Below are 19,332 nucleotides of genomic sequence, written 5' to 3'. Positions count from 1 at the left end.
CTATTCTTGGATTTCAAAACAAACCCTGTGCTTGCTGAGTGACCCCCTAAAATAGAGATGGGAATATTCTTTACCTTGATTTCTTGGCCAGTAGCGAGAGAAACTGGAGATCAAGATTAATAGCTATAGCCATGACATTCTGCACGACAGTGTTTTTAGCACCAATGCTCTTAGCCTTGTTCTTTTGTCCCCTTTGAATAACCACCATGCTGTGCTTAGCCTGGTGGAATTCAGGAACTAATGTTTAACTCTCTCGCCTTTTTTCACTTTGCTGCATTGGAACATTATCCTTAGGGACAGCTGGAGAGCAACCACTGGACCACAGCAGAGGAATTTTTTTTCCATATTTAGTCTTGGAGATGCACACTCAGTTATTGGTGCAGTCGAATGAAGAATCGGTGGTTCTAAATCTGAGGCAAAGACCTACGGCTGAGTGCCACTTACTATGAGCCATGGTTCTCTCCTTGACACTGCATGCAGGTTTATGTGCATGCTCTAAAATAGATACCAGGCATCTATAAATAACTGCTATAAAGTGTTCTCAATCATGTCAAGGCACATGTTGTCTACATGGTTATGTGGAGGGACTGTTTACAGGGGACTTAGAGGTTTCGACTGGCCCCTAGTGGTGGTCATGAGCTGTTATTGTTTGACCCAGACTCATGACCTTCGCAACAGATGGAAACAAGGGACTTGTAATCCTATTATCCCAATCTCTCTGCAAAACACCTATCAATGCAACATGCATTATCTATATTGTGTACGGTCACTGCAGAACTGCATGAAATGCTGCAGTAGTATGTGCAATAAGGCTTTCCCACTGTGATTCCCAAATGGGGTTGGTGTTTTCTGGAGCAAACCTGTCTGGGAACACAGTGGAATATGAAACATGCATCATGGAGAACAATGCCAAGGACATCACAGCTTTTGGTTCCCGGCTTGCAGGGAATGGTCACTCTAGACAGCCCCTTATCCCGAACAGTGTCTTCTGCCCTCATGCTCAAGGAGAGTGAGCAACAAAAGCATTTTGATTTAATTACAGCCATGAACATCGACTAAGAGCTCAGACACTGACTGCTCCCAGTGAATTAGAAACAAGTTGGGTTGATGCCATCTTCCTCAGGCATCATGATCTGTCTGTGGCCACCCAAGTCTGAAAAGACTCATTTTGCATCTAAGTCTCCCTGCATCTTCCTTCTTTTAACTCTCTCTCTCTCAGGTGTAATTGAACATATTCCCTTCATCCCGTCTGTGTCAGCCGGACAGATTGAACGCATTAGACACAATGAGAGCAGCTCTACCCGTAATCCAATGAGAGCATTTTACTTATTTTACTTTCACATCTTTATCAAACTCAACTGGTAATTTGTAGTCAAGGTGAGTCTGATATTTCTCTCTGGCTGTTTAAATTACAGATACTGCTGACTGGTTTCTGCCTGGAAACAGTGCTTGTATTGTCCTGCAGCCCCCCTCACCCACAGTCGTGACTGCAGGTAAACCTCAGTCTGAGTAGCGACGGACCCCCATTGTAGATAATGAGGGGTTGCTCACCTTCAGTCTTGTGACAAAGTCTGCATTGCATTACACAATTGTGCAGGAAAATTTGACACCAGTCAACAACCTTATACAAGGCTCTGAAACTTGAGACTAGTGCTCTCATTGTGTCAGTGAAATGGATCCAGGTTGGAAGCAGTGGAGAGAATTGCTGACTACCTTTTGGATCTCCTGATGATTTCTCAGGTTTTTATTTTTTTTACTGCAGGCATGCATTGACTTCTAATGCATGCGCTGGTGCCTATATTTACATCCGTGCTGGGTATGCTTTCATGTTTGCTGGGGTATGCATTTTGAACTGTGGGTGACCTTGAGAGCTTTGGTTTCACAGTGACTGAATGTCAAATATTTAAGCTGGAGATTATGTCGCTATTAGCTGCCATAGCTAAGACAAGAATATGATGTGCATATATACAGTTTAATGTATACTTATTATATGTATATAATTCTATTACATGAACTGAGGCAGAGAGGTGGATTTTCAGGCATGTGTTGCAGTAGATTATCAGTACCAGAGTCTTTTTGATGGCATGTTATAAATAGCTTTCAAGTATGATATAAGCAAGACCTATAAAACTTACTTTTTCCTTTAAAGTTTTTCACCACAGTTACAAACAAGTGGGTATTTTTTATATAATTTTGGAGTCTGGGATTTTTTTTTTAAACTGCATTTTTTTCTGCATCTCGGCCTAAGGTATCTTCTCATCCTCTGTCTTTTTAGTTAACATGTATAATAGGTATATGTCTTTGGTTATTGTTGCATCTTGTTCTTTTTTTTTTCTTGATCCCTGCATAAGAATAAATTATCTGTTGTCTAGCTGTTTTTAAACACAAGAACTGTGGGTGAGATTAACTCAAATCCAGCCAAATGATGCAGGTCTTCGTTTAAGACCGTTTACTCAACTTGCCATTTACTCATCTAGTTGTTTTTATAAATATGTAGTTGCAAATCCCTAATCTATTTTTTGATTTCAGGACTAGAGAACAGATTCTTCCTTGGACACTGAACAGAAACTGAGACACAATGATGATCTGACATGATAAGAATAGCAAATTTCCTGAGCATGAGAGTAACTGCAAATTAATAACAGTTGCTGTGATTTTCTATTAAGTGCACAAGCATCCCTGTACCCCCTCCCCATGGTCACCCACTCTCGGAGATGACTTAATGGAAGAACGAAAGCTGGCAGCAGCCTGTCCTATTAGGATCGTCTTCTAACCAAAACAACTATTTTTAGAACAGTGGGCTTGGATGAATTAGACATCAGCGCTGATATCAAGGCAGAAAATGCCAATAAGTTATGAACTTATGGCCCCTTTACCAACATCCATTTCCCCCCCACACACATTGCGCAATGTAGTGCTAAATGTAGTGCCATTTTTCAGTCATATGATTGGTCTGGTGCAGCATTACCATATTTAATGTCTTTAAAAGAGACTAATAATTGTGACTGGTAATTATATGGTAATAATAAAAGAGACTGGTAATTTTTGAATACCTCTTCTCAGAGGATCATATTAAGAGTGTTATGAATGTTATGTTAGCAATATATGATCAATTTGGCCCTATCATTCAACTAAAGTACATAACACCTGAGGCCCTCACGGACAACTTTTTTCTTTATCTTGACCAACTTTATAAACTGAGCCAGAGTGGCCTTATTAAATATTTTTAAAGAATAGGTATTTTTTGTACTGCAGCCAAAAATCCCACTTTCTTGTTTTTTATCTATTTATTTATTAACCCTTGTGATGTTTGGCCTCTCTTAACTTGGTTATTACATCTCTTAATCTTGTTAAGGACTTACAAACATGCCTTTAGTGTCTATGGGTTATCAAGTGATGTCAGTTAAGAATAATCAGGCTGAAATAGTGACTGTCATGCCTTAGACATCACATGTGACAGGAAGAACATATAGATATGTGATAAGTTCAGATGAAGTAAATAAAAAGAAGGATCAAAAGATATAAACTTAATCCAATGCAATACATCTTGACTTTCATGAACCATTACTTGAATAATTCGTTTACGAGGGAGTTATTTCAAACGAAACATGCATTTATCTATAGTAATGCTGGAACTGGGCTTGGACATGAAGCTTTAAAGGATTTAAGCCTATTTTCCATTTCCCATGTGAATCCAAAGTCACAACTCAACTGGCAGTCTATCAAAGTCCTGTCTCTAAGCACAGAATCCGCTTTCTAATCAGATCTCATTACTGTCCTACCTGGCTGAAGTGGGGTTGCGTTCGAGGGCACTAGCTCTCAGACATTCTGCATAATAGCGTCTCACTCGGACCAGTGCGATGTCCTTGGTTTGCACTTGATACCTGTCTCAGCCTAGAAGATATAGACTGAGTTTGACGGCTAATCTGAAAACAATTAAGTAGGATTAAAATTGGGCTCAATGGCTGTTAGGTTGCCTCTCAGAAAACTTCCAGTACACAGCCTCAGACTTGTCAAAGTTAATGTTGAAATGTTTTTTAGAGAATAACAGCTCAAGATGAAGGCTATACAGCGAGTGCGGATGCAGACTTACTGCAGATGTCTCCAATAAAAGTGGGCGGTTAATATGTTTAAGCCAGTTATGAGAAGTGGAATATCTGATGAGTCAAAAGGGAAATTTAGAAGATGTAGAATCTAAACGGCCATGAATTGTCTAATACTTAATTATCTAATACATTGACTCAATAAAGTTAAGGGTGATAACATGGTGAAATTGTGTTAAAATGAGGCATAAATTAAATTTCTTTGAAAAATTGAAATGAAATTGAATGTCTCAACAGTTGATTGCGAAACTTAGACTATTGGGAGTCTTGAGAGAGTGTGTGAGGAAATTTACTACATGGGAATTGTTAGCAAAGGTCTGAAGGATGAATGGGTTCAATAAGCACTATATTTAAAGGGTTAGGTTGGTTTCAGAACAGACAAGATAAAGGTGGCCTGCTGGGATAGTAAGGTTGTGTGCGCTGCAGACAGTTAATTCCTAGAGGGATAGAAAAGAAAGGTACCTGCCAAACCTGAGACTTGGCCAATGAGGTGTCATGAATCTGTCTTTTATCGGTCTCATTCAACTGTACACGAGTGGCCCAGATCTTCCTTTAACTGCCCTACTTCTATCGGTCCGCTGTTAATTTGGGTTTGCAGTAAAGGCCTTGGCGGAAATCTCCTCTAAAGACTATATGCAAAGAGCTAATTTAATCGCTCCTGTTTCAGTTTAGCCACCAATTTGGGGTTTAGGAGAGTTGCGGTTTAACATCGTTATTTAATTTACCGTCACGTGAGCAAAGGTCAAACAGTAAGTGAGGATGTACAGGTCAACAAGATGTATTGTGCACTTCGGGAACCCGTTGCTTCTGGAGAAATGGTGCTACAAAATCCTTCCTGTTTGAGGCTGGCTACTACACCCAAGTTTTTTATGGATTGAGTCGTGAGGGAATCCATTTAACAGCCCAGGCAGGATGTGTCTCAAAGGGCTGCATGTGTGCATGTCTGTGTCTTTGTTTCTGGGGAGGGAGGCTTAGGAGAGAGCCACTAGTTCCATCTGCGTTTGGCATGGGCAGCATTTAAAGCATGGCCCGTCACAAGCAGCTTGTGTAAGAGCCAGTCATGAGACTGAGGATAACAGCTATATATAACGCATCTTAGATAGGAGTAGGCTCAGAAGGGACAGGGCACCCAGATAAGAGCCTATTAGCTCGTAAATGCAAGGATTGAATGAGTAACCTGCAGCTTTACTACAATAGCGGTGTGACTGAATTGCACTCAGATCAATCAGCCAATCAATCGGTCTATCTATACATCCATAACAGAAATCCCAGATAACCTGTTCTGTCTTAGATGCTGCATTTGATCGCCCTGCAGTAGGAAATGACAAACAAAGTAAAGGTCACACTTAGTGTCTTTTCTCTCTTTTTTTTGCATACTTTGCCTCTAATTATCGTTAAATGTATTCATAAAATTCCCCAGATACCTTGAAAAGATGCCCAGGGACTGACAGTACACTGTCAACAGTGGGTCAACCTTGTATGGTTTGTTTTGCGGATCAAGTACTCCTGCACCACATGGCTAGAGTTTTCGTAACATGCAGGGGGATGATGTAAACCTATATGCTGCAACGTGCTTGTTTTTGAGTTATCTTGGTGTGCCCTTGGACTCGGGCTTGCTGTGCATATTCTTATACGTCAGTATGTACGTAAATCACCCCTCACTGCCTGATTTTAATGTGTAATGACCTTTCTTGTTATGAGATTCATGGAACAGTTATATTTTTTTAAAGGAGAGTGAATAGAAAGGTCATTCTTGACTACACAGATCACTGATTAGTCCTTATCGCTTTTACCTTGAGTAGGTCAGCTACGCTCATTAACTTTTGCTCATTTAATAGCATCAGTCCAGCACTAGCTGGTAGGACTTTTTTTGTGCATTGGAAATGTGACTGCATTTTGTCGCCTCATAATAGCATGATCATTCTGTTAATAGGGTGAACCGGAGGTTTTATCAGCGTGTGAGTTATGCAGACGATTCCAGCACGTGTGAACAGCACCTCTGCTGCTCTTTTTCATGGAACGTGTGCATCCGATAAGAGGTCACATATGCTGCTTCTCTGGAACATCAGCAGTCATGGAGCTCTTCTGTTTGCATTTGCATAGGGATGGGTGATATGACCCAGATTTTTATGGTATATCACAATATGTGTAATTTTATATCACTGTAACACATGTTGTTTGCATACTTGAAATTGATATGTAAATGTATATATTGATGGTCAAATGGATAAACCGACAGTATATCCGGAATAGCAAAGTCACTTCTACTGTTTCGTGGTATATACCATCATACCGCCCAGCCCTACCGTTGCAGCATTCACACTCGTGCTTGTGACCTTAAACCTTCAGAGCCCAAGGAGATTTTTATTGATTGATATTGAGACTCTCCATAACACTGAAAAAGAGAGCAAGAGAGAATAAAAAGGTTGGGGAAAAAAAGATTGATTAGCTGGAGCTCTTGTGCTCCTGGGGAGGGGGTCTCAAAGGACGGAGATGAGTCAGTGGCATGTGAGGGGGATGCGAAGAGAGCGCTAAGTGTGCGTGTTTGCATGTTGGATGATGGGTGAACACCTTCATTACACTTGCATTCGTGCACATGCACGTGCTCCTTCAGGGCATCTTAAGTAGTCCCTTTAAAATGCTGCAAGTAGGAATGGATTTCCTGTTTTTTTATTTTATTTAATTTTTTCACATTTGCAGAAGCCTTACTGCTGTGATTCCTTTTGACATTGATGTAAACATGCATTCATTTTATAACCACATCTCACTGTTTTATTAGAGACAGACAAATAATAGGCTTGACGATATTCAAACTTTTCTGCTAATCTAGTTTTCTAATTACCCAATTTCTAAATTTGTGACCATTCAGATAGCAAAACAACTTATAATGGCATATTATTATTATTATTATTATACACTACCGTTCAAAAAGTTTGCGCTCAGACAGATTTTTTTAAAAGAAATTAATACTTTTGTTCAACAAGGACACATTATATTGATATTATAATTGATATAATAAAGTTAAAGACATTTATGATGTTACAAAATATTTATATTTCTAATAAATGCTGTTCTTTTGAATTTTCTATTCATCAGAGAATCCTGAAAAAAAAATGTATTGAGGTTTCCACAAAATTATTATAGTTATATTATATAGTTTTCAACATTGATGATAATAAAAAAAAAAAAAAAATATATATATATATATAATGAGAAGCAAATCAGCATATTAGAATGATTTCTGAAGGATCATGTGACACCGAAGACTGGAATAATGATGCTGAAAATTTTGATTTACCATCACAGGAATAAATTACATTTTGTAACGTATTAAAACAGAAAACAGTTATTTTAAATTGTAATAATATTTCACAATATTACCGTTTTTTTTTTTTTTTACTGTATTTCTGATCAAATAAATGCGTCTTTGGTGCGCATAATGTTCCAAAAACATTAAAAACTCTTACCAACCCCAAAATTTGGAACGGTAGTCTAAAATATATGAATGACTAATCAATTGAATAAAAATGCTATTAAAATAAAAAAAAGATTAAAATCAATATCATTATAAATCACTTAAACTCATAAATGGTACACAGTAGGTAAATGTATTGGTATCCTTCTCTCTCATTGTTTTCAACACCAGATTTCATCTGAAGAATTTTTCAACAATAGCTTAGTGTGAAGCAGATTAAAATGCTGCAGATATAATAAGATTGGGCTAAAACAGTGCAGAGGTATGGGCTACAGTATGTGACCTCATTTCATCAGAGCTCAGCAGCTGGTAATACAGTAGGTGCTTTAGAGACTCTCTGTAGAAAATCTTTGCTGTTTGATTCCATGTGATTTGCTGCATTTTAAAACAGCATTTTGGTGAACAGACATAAATGGCACCCGCTTGACCAGGCCTAGTGTAAGAAAATAAAAGGGAACTGAGTAAGTGCAATCATCAGCTCTGTGAAACAGAGAGGGGAGAAATTGTGCAAGCAGTCATCAAAAATGCATCGCAGCGGCCCTGTAGAATATTCATGCAACGGCCTCCTGTAAACCGAGGCAGCATCACACCAGGTGTCCTCCAGGTATCCTCTCTACAAACAGACAGGAACTAGCCAAATGATCTGAGTGCAAAATGCAAAGCTCCATCGCTCACATGGAGATATTAAGGCATGTGTGGTTTTCTGCTGTACCCCTGGGGTTTAGACCACTTCCCTTCTCACAGTACTTATTGACACAGACACACACGCACATTTTTTTTAACTTTCTCGCTCTCACACACACACACACACACACACACACACACACACACACACACACACACACACACACACACACACACACACACACACACACACACACACACACACACACACACACACACACACACACATTTTCTCTCTCTTCACACATGTTGTGAATGTGCAAAACTGCTTAAAATCAACTAGCGTGTAAGTTGCCTGAACAATTAGTCAACTAATCTGTTTTAAAGAAGCCATATTATTAAACTGGTTTGGGTTCACCTGACCCCAATCAGATGCATGTTCAAAAGCGGTTTGACGGAGTACAGCATCATGGAACAGAAAGCAGAGGTCTTGAGAAAAGTGATTTCTAAACTATTTTTAGCATGAAACACTCACTGGCTATAGCAGCGCTGCTTTAAAAGCACAACTCCTGAGAGAAGGTTTTTACCGTGAAAACTGTCTAACAGCTAAAGTCAGCTTGTTAAATAAAGCGCAGCCACTCTAAAAATCAAAACTAAAAGAACGAACTAACACTAGTGTGGTGTTGGGTGACTAGTCTACCATTGTGACTTATTCCTAACGTGTGCACATTTTAAAACATATATCTTAGCAGTTCCCTCTCACAGCAAACCCCCAAAAAACCATTGCTGTGGTTTTCAATTCAAGGATGTGCAACCATTGTTAAATCCAGGGTCAGCGTTTCGTCTTCTTTCAACTCTAAGTTCATTAGCCTTAATAAAGTTGTGCTGAAGGTTAGTACTAATTCAGATGACTGTTACAAGCTCAGGATCTCCAGTCACGGCATGTCTATTGATTTCCCAGCGTTTACAGCGGAGTGCGTTCTTTTCAGATGTCCTCTGATGTTGGCCTTTTGACCTATCATTTTTTTCATTTTTTTTTCATTCTCAGTATGGGGAAGAGGAGGTCTGCTCAGACCGCCTTGATGCTGACTTCCCTGACTTTGACCTCTCGCAGCTGGACGCCAGTGATTTTGACTCAGTGAACTGCCTCAGTGAGCTGCATTGGTGCAACGAGCACTCAGATCACTCCCCTGCATCCATACAGTACAGTGCTGGAGACCCAGAGCTATTTGAGGTGGGAACCATCATCTGTACTTCCTTTATTGTGCACGTATAGATTGTTCTGATAAGTGGTAAAACAGCACTATTATTATAAAGTTAGGGGATATTAAAAATCTAGGTCTTAGTTTAAAAAAAATATATATTTTTGCCCTCTGATTGGTTGTTTTTAGATGGACAATAATCATGGCAGTCCTCAGTCCCCTGTCCCAAATGGTGCTCTTGATTTTGCAGTCTCATGGCGTTTGTGTGTTCACTACCCAACAAACGATTCAGAATTTCAAGTTTGGGCCCAATTTGGGAAAGATTATAGGGAAAACATTAGTCTTAAACGTTTAATTTACCCCAAAATGAAATTTCAATAATCATTTACCCTCATGTTGTTCCAAACCGATAAGACTATATTTTTATATTTTCTCATTGTCCATCAATTGAAAGTCCACACAACCAAAACTTTCATGCTTCAAAAAGTTCAAAAAGACATCGTTCAAGTAATCCATATGAGTTGAGAGGTTTAATCCAAGGCTTCAGAAGAGACACAGTTGCTTTATATGGAGGACAGATTTAATTATTTCTATTTATTCACATATAAACATTGATCTATGTACATACATAGATCACATACAGTAAATGGAAGCTCAACCCCGGACATCCTGATTTTGCCGAGTTAAGATCTTTTTTTGATCCTGGAACAACATTCCTATCCGAAAATTTAATCCCAAGAATATCCCTACCCCTAATCCTAACCCTACCCATAAATTATCCCTAAAATCAGAGGGAAATTATATGTGAATATGTAACTCTGATGTAGAAGCACCAAACCCTGATTGTTGACATTGACTTAAACTGTAAACTTGTCCGTCAAATCTGATTGGTTGATTAGAATGTTCTTCCAGGACCAACAAAGATGTTGATCCAGGAACAATTTGCATTTGGTGAAATCAGGTTCCCCCTTGCTTGACACAAGAACAAACCTCATTTCTTCTCAGGCGTCAAGCAAGCAGGTTTGAGCTTCTGTTTACCATATTTAATGTGCTATATGTACAGTATGTGTGCTGATCAATGTTTATATGTGAATAAAAGCCTTGATCAATGTTTATATGTGAATAAAAGCCTTTTTTTACTTTTACGATGCCTTTTTGTACTTTTTGATATGTGAAAGTTTTGTTTCCGTAGAACTTCAATCAATGGAAAAATGATTAGAGTATATTTCAAATATCTTCATTTGTGTTTCGAAGATGAAGGGTGAGTAAATGACAGAATAGACTTTTTGGCGGGCAAATTAATCCTTTAAAGCCTAGTTTAGTAAACCTTTTACTGAATAACAATGTTATAAGATTAAAATATCACTGCTAGCCACATAGCCACAGTATAGTGGTTAGTGCATATATACATTGTGATAATATTTTGAGCAATGATGCTCATGTGAGAGTTGCAGGTTTGAGTCTAGCCTGCAACATGTCCCAATCCTGATTTCCCCTCTTTTATGAATAACCACTGTCATTCTTCACTTTTTCTGTCTTATACATAGGTATAAAAAAAGACATATACTAGATGTGGAAGTTGTGTACATGTAGGTTCTCCTGATCTTTGCGTTGCAGAGCATTTGCCTTAATTTCTTTCTTGTTATTTCAGGAAGAAAATGCGGCACTGCTCGCTGCCCTCACAGACAGCCTGGACGGCATTGTTGAGGATGGAGTCGCGGGTCTGTCTGTGTTCCCTTCCCTAGGGGACGACCCTGAGGAGGGCGAGGAGGAGGAAGATGATCTCCCTTTGGACAGTGAGCCCCTCCCTGGCTCACTGAGCCCAGAGACGGAAGAACCATCTCTAGTAAGAACCCTTCCTTCCTGTTTAAGGTGGATTTGGATGGGCCTCTGACTACCCCACAGCATGGGTATGATAGGCAACACAGGTCTGAATTTTTCTCATTTTGGGCTTTTTGTTTCTTTTTAAGCAACCAATCTAACAAAGAATCCTCTTCACAGGCAGGGATGAGGAACATGGACACATGGCTTTGACTTTTTTCTGGCCTTTCATTTTCCCACACATCCCATTCCTCTTATCTTCCTCTCAGCCTTATAAGAAAGTACTGTGGTGGTATCAGGTGGCAATAACATGGATACCTGGCAACATATGTTTTATATTTATATATAGATACATTGATAATAACAATTAATGTTTCTTGAGCTCCAAATCAGCATATTAGAATGATATCTGTAGGATCATGTGACACTGAAGACTAGAGTAATGGAGTAATGAGTGGTTCTTATTTCACAATATCACTGCTTTTGCAATATTTTTGATAAAAAAATACAGAGAGTTCTTTCAAAAACAGTTAACTTTTGAACTATAGTGTACTTCAACAAATCCTATGACATTACCATCATGATAGTGTCCAAAAACATGGCAATACCATGGTACTTTTTTAGGGGAATGCTTATGTCTACTTCCTAGATCTCTTAATCCTTTAGGAGACAAAATGGACTTCTACAGTAGCGCTCTTTCCTCCATTTTCCCACCTTTTGTGAGAGGACCCCACTCTCTCTTGCTCATCTCTTTCTTAAGACGCCACTTCCTGAAATAAGATGCTGTGTTGTTATCTGTTCGTCTCAGCTCAGCTCAGCAATTTAATCTGTGTACGTTGTGAAACCAGTTATAACAGTTATTACCTGTTTGACTGCTTTTCTTTTCTACTCTCTTTTCCCCTCCTTTTTTCACAGTTTTTTCCTGTAATGCTGAACAATTGGTTGGCATGGCCTGTATTGTAATGAAGCTTTTTTTTTTTTGTCATGTGTGTTCTGGGATTTTTACCATAGAGATTGGTAGTACTTAAAGTAATGACCGTCTTACATTTCACTCAATACCTTTCACAATTCACATTGTTCTAGGACCACATTGTTTGGTTTCCATGAAAGGGCACCATCTGATTACTGAGATAATTATTGCCTCTTTTTGGACTTGTTTCAGAGTTACCAAAAAAAGGATAACTTAGGACCAAATTATATAAGAGATGTCTGAAGGAGGGACAAATTATTCCTAAATTGAGGACAATTATGTGCATTTATCTGGGAATAAGACTAGTAGTTTTATGGTGCCACTAGGACAAAACATACCAGTAGCCTAATACAACCTGCTGCTTAAAAGTTTGAGGTCAATATAAAAAATTTTGTTTTAAGAAATCAAGACTTATTTAGCAAGGGTGCATTAAATTGGATCATACTTTTGTATTGTTACAAAACATTATTTCAAACATATGCTGTTCTTGTGGACTTTGATCATAATAAGAAATGTTTCTTGAGCAGAAAATCAGCATATTAGCACACACACACACACACACACACACACACACACACACACACACACACACACACACACACACACACACATATATATATATATATACTGTATATAGTAGTGCTGTCAAATCTATAAGTCACGATTCATTTAAAAAAAAAAGAGTTTGTGTTTATATAAGTCTCTCTCTCTCTCTCTCTCTCTCTCTCTCTCTCTCTCTCTCTCTCTCTCTCATTAGTCGTAATGAATAATATTAAAAATCGTATCTACCCCAAACTTTTTAACAGTCGTGTATATAACAAAATGATCATTAAACCAAGAGGTATTGTTATAGATATTTTTATGTAAACTTTTATATTACAACAAAGTTCAATTTGTTAACATTAGTTAACATTTAGTTACAAAATGTTGTAAAGTTCCTGTCAGTTATTTAGTCTTTTTGCAACCTTTTCAGACACTTTTGATTCTAGCATCCTTATTAAAAATGCCTTAAATTGACAAGTCTAAAAAGATAGATTTCCATGTAAGATGATTCATTAACAATGGAATTGTCCCAGTATAGTTTAGCTTCCTCCTCAAGTCTTAAAGTTTAGTCTGGGTATTACTGTCTTACCCAAGAGCTGAGAGCCCCCTCTGCTGGCAATGGTCACAGTTACACCTCAACCCCTAAATGAGGCCAGTCTGTGTGCGAAACAAGGGGTGCATTGAAGCACCAGGAACAGGGACAGTGGAGCACATGTTTTCATGGCATAGATGGCCGATGCATGCCAAAACAGTTTGGTACACAGTAGCTGAAACCCTCAGCGCCCCTTCAGTTTCCTCAATGGACACTGAGAGCCATGGACAGACCTGCCAAGTTGGCACATTAACAATCGCTTAAGGGACTAAACAACACAGTGCTGCTGCTTCTTACTTTGCTTTCTCTGGTTGCGCTGGTCATTTAGGACTGGCAGACTTCCATTTCAGATTTTTTTGAATATCCAGTAACTGTCTTGCTCTTTCAGTGGCAAGAGCACAGAACTGCTTTAAACGTTATACAGGAGCTTTTGGTGTCGTGTTTGAGTACTGAAAGACAAAATGCAAACCTATTTTTGCCAAGCAGACGTCATAGATTGATTCTGTTTGCACTGTCTGTGTTTTAAATGCATCGTGTGCCATCAAATTTTAATCCCTCACCTCTCATTCCCTCCACAGCTAAAAAAGCTCCTGTTGTCGCCCCCTAATGTGCCTGCGGGCCTCGAGTCGCACAAAGACGGCAGCGTGCATCGCCATAGCAGCAGGAACCAGCACGTCAAGCCCGTGAGGCCCGTGCTGAAGGTGAGAGGAAGTTCCAGCCACTGTGATTGCAGGATTAACTCAAAACATGTGGAAAAAACAGAATACTTCACATTATAGGAAATAGAGTTAACAACCTCAGTGTAAGCGTGCATACCATTCACTACCTGTTTACGCTGCGGCGAATTCCCACCGCAATGCTAATGCCTAATTAGCTTATGCCAGCCTTTAGAAACCACACTGAGGATTTGCGCTTCAAAGTTCTAAAGCCTGTGAAGCCTGTGGTTCCTCATTCACTCCCTACGCTTTGGCACATTGCACCACGGCTAAGGCCGCTGTCGCATTAGAGTTGAGTGCAGCCATCTGTCATGCCAAAGCCACAGCCTAAAGGGCAATGTTCACTGAGTTTGAGATTACTTAAAAAGAAACAGGCAGTAGTTCCTCAGATACCAAGAGAATATCTCGAAACTAACCTCGGCACATTTGTCACAGTAACCTTAGAGCAAAATACACTCTGAAATGCCTCTGCCTCTAGGGGTTTCAGATGCACTGCGTAGCTCGCATGTTTGGTCAGTTAGTAAGGGTGTTACAAAAGACAGCTCGTTACATTCCACATAGATGAGCAGATGCCTATCACTATAAGTGTTTCGATTTATTACTTCTGTCATTATAGTGCTAAAACTGTTTTGGCGCATGTGGTTTGTTTATTTTATGACAGCAAAACTGTGTAAATTTGTAAAACAAATTAAAATCTGATTGGATTTCTGTAAAATCTGATTGAAGCCGGTTTGTTGTTGTGGTCAAAAGTATTAGCAGTGATATAAATTCTCTGTTTTGAAAAGTTTGCTGCTTTCAGTATTTGTAGAATATTTGATAATAGACAATGATAAGCATTTCATAAGTTTTAAAGGCTTTTATTGGCAAAAACATTCAATATATGCAGAGAGTCAATTACAGTGTTGACCCTTCTTCATAACCTCTGCAATTCGCTCTGGCTTGCTGGATAACTGCTTCCAAGCCAAATCCTGACTTGTAGCGATCCATTCTTGCCTTATTATGCCTTGGAGTTGATCACAATTTGTGGGCTTCTGCTTTTCCACTCGCCTTTTGAGGATTGACCTCAGCTCCTTGATGGGATTAAGATCCGGGGAGTTGGCTGGCCACAGATCCAAAATTTCAGTGAAATAATCTCTGTGCCACTTCATTGTCTTGTGACATGGTGCTCCATCATGCTGGAAAATGCATGGATCATCACCAAATTGCTCCTAGGTCGTTGGGAGAAGTGCAGGACGTTTTGATACCATTCTTAATTCACGGCAGTGTTTTTGGGCAGAATTGTGAGAGAGCCACTACCTTGGATGAAAAGCAGCCCCACATTTGGATGGTCTCAGGGTGCTTCACTGTTGGCACGACAGAACTTATGGTAGTGTTCACCTTTTCTTCTCCGGACAATCCATTTTACAGATGTCCCAAACAGTTGGAAAGGGGCTTCATCAGAAAATAACTTTGCACCAGTCATCTGCTGTCCAATCCTTGTACTTTCTTCTGAACTTAAGTCCATCCTTGATGTTTTTCTTGGAAAGAAATGACTTCTTTGCTGCCCTTCTGTACACTAGGCCATTGTCCAAAAGTTTTCTGCTCACTGTGCGTGCAGATGCACTCACACCCGTCTGCTATATTGAGCAAGCTATGCTCTGGTGGTGACACGATTTCATAAGCCGACTCCTGAGGAGGAGATAGTCCTTGTGCTTGCTGGACACTCTTGGATGTCCTGAAGCCTTCTTCACTGCTCTCTCCTTGAAGTTCTTGATGATCTGGTAAATGGTTCTTTCAGGTGCAATATTCTTTGCAGCAATTTCCTTGGAGGTAACCATTGCTTAAATAAGAACGGAATGATTGGAAGCACTTCTTCCCTCCTTTTATAGCAGCCTGCTCTTATAATCCAGTCAGAATGATAAAGTGATTTCACCTGACTAGTACTTGTTCACACTTTCCCATATGCTGAGAATATGATTAGTGAAATTATGATAGCTGATCATTTTGTGTGAGGGTCAAAAAACTGTATATTCTGTCCCCGAACGCTACTCTTAAACCTAACCATCACAGAAAACTTTCAGCATTTTTACATTTTCAAAAAACATCACTTATTATAATTTATAAGCTGTTTTCCTCATGGAGACCAAAAATGTCCCCACAAGGAAAGGATTTCAGATATTGCCATCTATGTGGGGATAATATAGGGTATACCTGAACCACACACACACATAATAAAATATAAAAAATATAAATAGTACACAATTATAATGTATGTAAAATATTTAATTTATACATTCATACTCTGCCGTTCAAAAGTTTGGTGTCAGAACGATTTTTTAAAGTTTTTATGTGCACCAAAAATACAGTAAAACAGTAATGTTGTGAAATATTATGACAATTTAAACAAACTGTTTTCTATTTCAATATATTTTAAAATGTATTCTATACCTTTGTGATGCAAAGCTGAATTTTCAGCATCATTACTCCAGTCTTCAGTGTCACATGATCCTTCAGAAATCATTCTAATATGATGATTTGCTGCTTAAGAAACATTTCTTATTATCAATGTTGTGCTGCTTAATATTTTTGCGGAAACCGTGATAAATTTTTCCAGATGAATAGAAAGTTCAAAAGAACAGCATTTATTTGAAATATTTTTTTTATAAAAGTTGTAATCCACCACTCTGCATCACGCACTGAAAAACAGAATCTCTCAAGCATAATACAATCATGTAATGGACAGCCTCTTGAGGCTTATTGATTTATAATATTTATTATATTATATTGTATTTAATATCAAAAGGTTTAATTAAATGTCTCCTCCTCCCTCCACAGAAGGACAAATCAAGCACACAGGAGCGCAAGCCACGACCAGTGAGGCCCACTGGTCGTCTTTGCACTGAACTCCACCGCCACCTCACCACCGCACGGGAGGCCGAGGACACAGAGGAAGAGGAAGAGGAGGATGAAGAGGACAGTGACTCGGAGGAGGAAGAGGAGGAGTCATCCAGCAGCGAGAGTGAGAGCATGGTGTGCATTGAGCCAGCAAAGCCCCAGTTCTCCTCAGAGAAGGAACTGCACTCAGTAGTGGAGCTCATCAAATACATGCACACGTACTGCCTGCCGATACGCAAACAGGCCAGCTGGGATCGCAAAGAGCGTGAGGCTTTGGCGCGAAAGTCCAAGCCTGAGAGCTCGCAGGTCCCACGTGGCCTCCCTCAGAGCTCTCAGAGACCGGCTCCCCAGACCAGCAATGGGACCAGGCCGAGGGTGCCCTTCACTCGCCGCAGGGAAACCAAAGCCCACTCCCTGCTCAAGGAGATGCTAGAGGCAGTCAGTTCCTTTGACGTAAGCAAGCCTTACAGAATGCACAGCCCCCCTTATATCCACTGCAGAGGGGCTGCGACTCGGCCCGGCGCTGACGTTTCTTCCTCCCCTGCACGTCAGCCCAAAGCTGAAGCTAAAGACTCAGACTGTGAGAGCTCGCATAAGGCCACAAAGCGCCCCAAAAGCCCAGAGCCAGAGGAAGGCTCCTTTTCAGTCAGGCGTTCTCGCCGGCTAGCCTCCTTCCCCAGCCGGTTTGCTAAGAAAGTCCGTGAGAACTGTGGGCGGTTGGAGCCTATCGCTGGGCAATCCAGGGAAGAGGAAAACGTGGTCAAACATCCTCCCACTGAGCCTCCTTCTGATAGCAGCCAGAAGACCAACTCCCACAAGGCTTCTGAAGGCCATTACCCATCCAGCAGGGACGGTAAGACATTAGTCACCTCAATACATACATGGGAAAAATTCTGCACGTACTCCATAGCTTCACATGAAAAGACACTTTTTTTTGCCTCTGAATTTGTTAATTGATAAAAAATATTAAAAAATCATTATTCATAATGAACATGTTTTCAGTTGCTGAATTCAATTTAGATTTTGATATTTATCCGTCTTGAGAATGAAGTTTAAAAAGAAATTACTGATTGTCTGAGAAAAGAAAATTATCAAATACTGTATACATAAATATTCCTATTTAGAACATTTTTGTCCACTCTGTCAGTGTGGTGTAGCGTGCAGGAATTTATATTTTGTTGTCACATGCAGGAAAAATAATAAAATAAGATAATATAATATAAAATATATTAAAACATAAAGAAATAACCCCCCCCCCACACACACACACACACACACACACATATATATATATATATATATATACAGTATATATATATAGATATATATAGATATAGATATAGATATAGATATATAGATCATACATAGGTTAGCTAGGTTCGTTTTACACCCCAAAAACCTCGATGGGTTTGAAACGTTTGAAAAGAAAAATATGGTATGGTTTTTCCTTTATCCTTTTAAATTCCTCAAAGAATGTTTTTGATCTGTAGTTCTTTAGAAAACCATCTATTTACTGGTGCTTTAAAGAACCCAGAAACCAAACGCTTATCTGAAGAACCTATAATGTACCATTAAGCACGTTTCCATTAAGTATCTTCAGAGAGCCAGTTCAGGTACTCTACTGTGTGTGCTGATCTCTAACAATGACACTGTCTGTTGTTCTGATTGTAGAGAAACGGTCCTGCCTCTGTCTGCCGCTGGCGTCCACATCCAATGGGTATGTGTTCCATTCATATCTAATCTATTCTAGAGTCCTGGAACACTTCCAGGACTGAAGTTTAAGACCACCATTGGACTCCATCCATCTTTAAAATTGCCTAGAGGAGGCTTGTAGAGTCGCTGTTTTTACGTAACAAAACACTCAGTCTCTCACAGTAAAACTTTTATATAAATAGCCCTGAGGTTCTTCTACCAATTACAGTCATTTGTTGTTTTATGCATATACATAGCTCAGACGTGATGTGGAGTAAAATAACCCAGATCAATCAAACCCTGCTACAAATAGAAAACTCTTAAGCAGTAAATCTAATGCATTGTGTTGTTGTGACTCTATCCCTTTTCTTGTCCATATAAGTTTAATATATTCCATATTCTCTCTCCATATTTTCCTGATCAGAGACACGCAGTATGTCAACAAGCCCTTTGAGCAGACTCTCTGTGTGGAATTGTGTGGCACAGCAGGTAATATTACGCACTTAGTCAGGGGTATTTTTATAAGTGTTGCCATTTTTGGCATTGTGTGAGCAATTAGCACTAGATTCGCCTCATATGTTCTCACGCATGCTAGTAGCTTGCCAGTATTTGCACAGGATTTAGAATGTAGGTAATGACGTTTCTAGATTAGGTTAGTGAATGTCTAAATGAACTGAATGGTAAAGGGCTTAGTGCTATTACTGAACCCTGTCAAATCAA

The 19,332-nt window shown here is 39.4% G+C and overlaps 2 protein-coding genes across 7 annotated transcripts in view; one reads left to right on the top strand and one right to left on the bottom strand.

The window, feature by feature from the left end:
• ppargc1b (peroxisome proliferator-activated receptor gamma, coactivator 1 beta) overlaps nucleotides 1–19,332 on the top strand; it is a 46,951-nt gene that overhangs the window by 19,129 nt on the left and 8,490 nt on the right. The window contains exons 2-7 of one of the 2 annotated variants that reach the window (XM_082177269.1): nucleotides 9,251–9,436; nucleotides 11,056–11,250; nucleotides 13,909–14,031; nucleotides 16,861–17,773; nucleotides 18,592–18,637; nucleotides 19,037–19,101. In XM_082177269.1, coding sequence (XP_082033395.1) covers nucleotides 9,251–9,436; nucleotides 11,056–11,250; nucleotides 13,909–14,031; nucleotides 16,861–17,773; nucleotides 18,592–18,637; nucleotides 19,037–19,101 — 1,528 coding nt within the window. The remainder of the gene's footprint in view (nucleotides 1–9,250; nucleotides 9,437–11,055; nucleotides 11,251–13,908; nucleotides 14,032–16,860; nucleotides 17,774–18,591; nucleotides 18,638–19,036; nucleotides 19,102–19,332) is intronic. The other variant, XM_082177270.1, reaches the window with a different exon arrangement.
• The window catches only part of matr3l1.1 (matrin 3-like 1.1), a 52,687-nt gene continuing 47,420 nt past the window's right edge, over nucleotides 14,066–19,332 (bottom strand). For all 5 annotated transcript variants that reach the window (XM_082177244.1, XM_082177246.1, XM_082177248.1 and 2 more), the window contains exon 22: nucleotides 14,066–15,739. In XM_082177244.1, coding sequence (XP_082033370.1) covers nucleotides 15,663–15,739 — 77 coding nt within the window. In that variant the 3' untranslated portion in view covers nucleotides 14,066–15,662. The remainder of the gene's footprint in view (nucleotides 15,740–19,332) is intronic.

The sequence above is a fragment of the Leuciscus leuciscus genome (genome assembly GCF_965113295.1).
Source record: "Leuciscus leuciscus genome assembly, chromosome: 8".
Taxonomy (NCBI): domain Eukaryota; kingdom Metazoa; phylum Chordata; class Actinopteri; order Cypriniformes; family Leuciscidae; genus Leuciscus; species Leuciscus leuciscus.
This window is presented reverse-complemented; position numbering and strand designations above follow the sequence as displayed.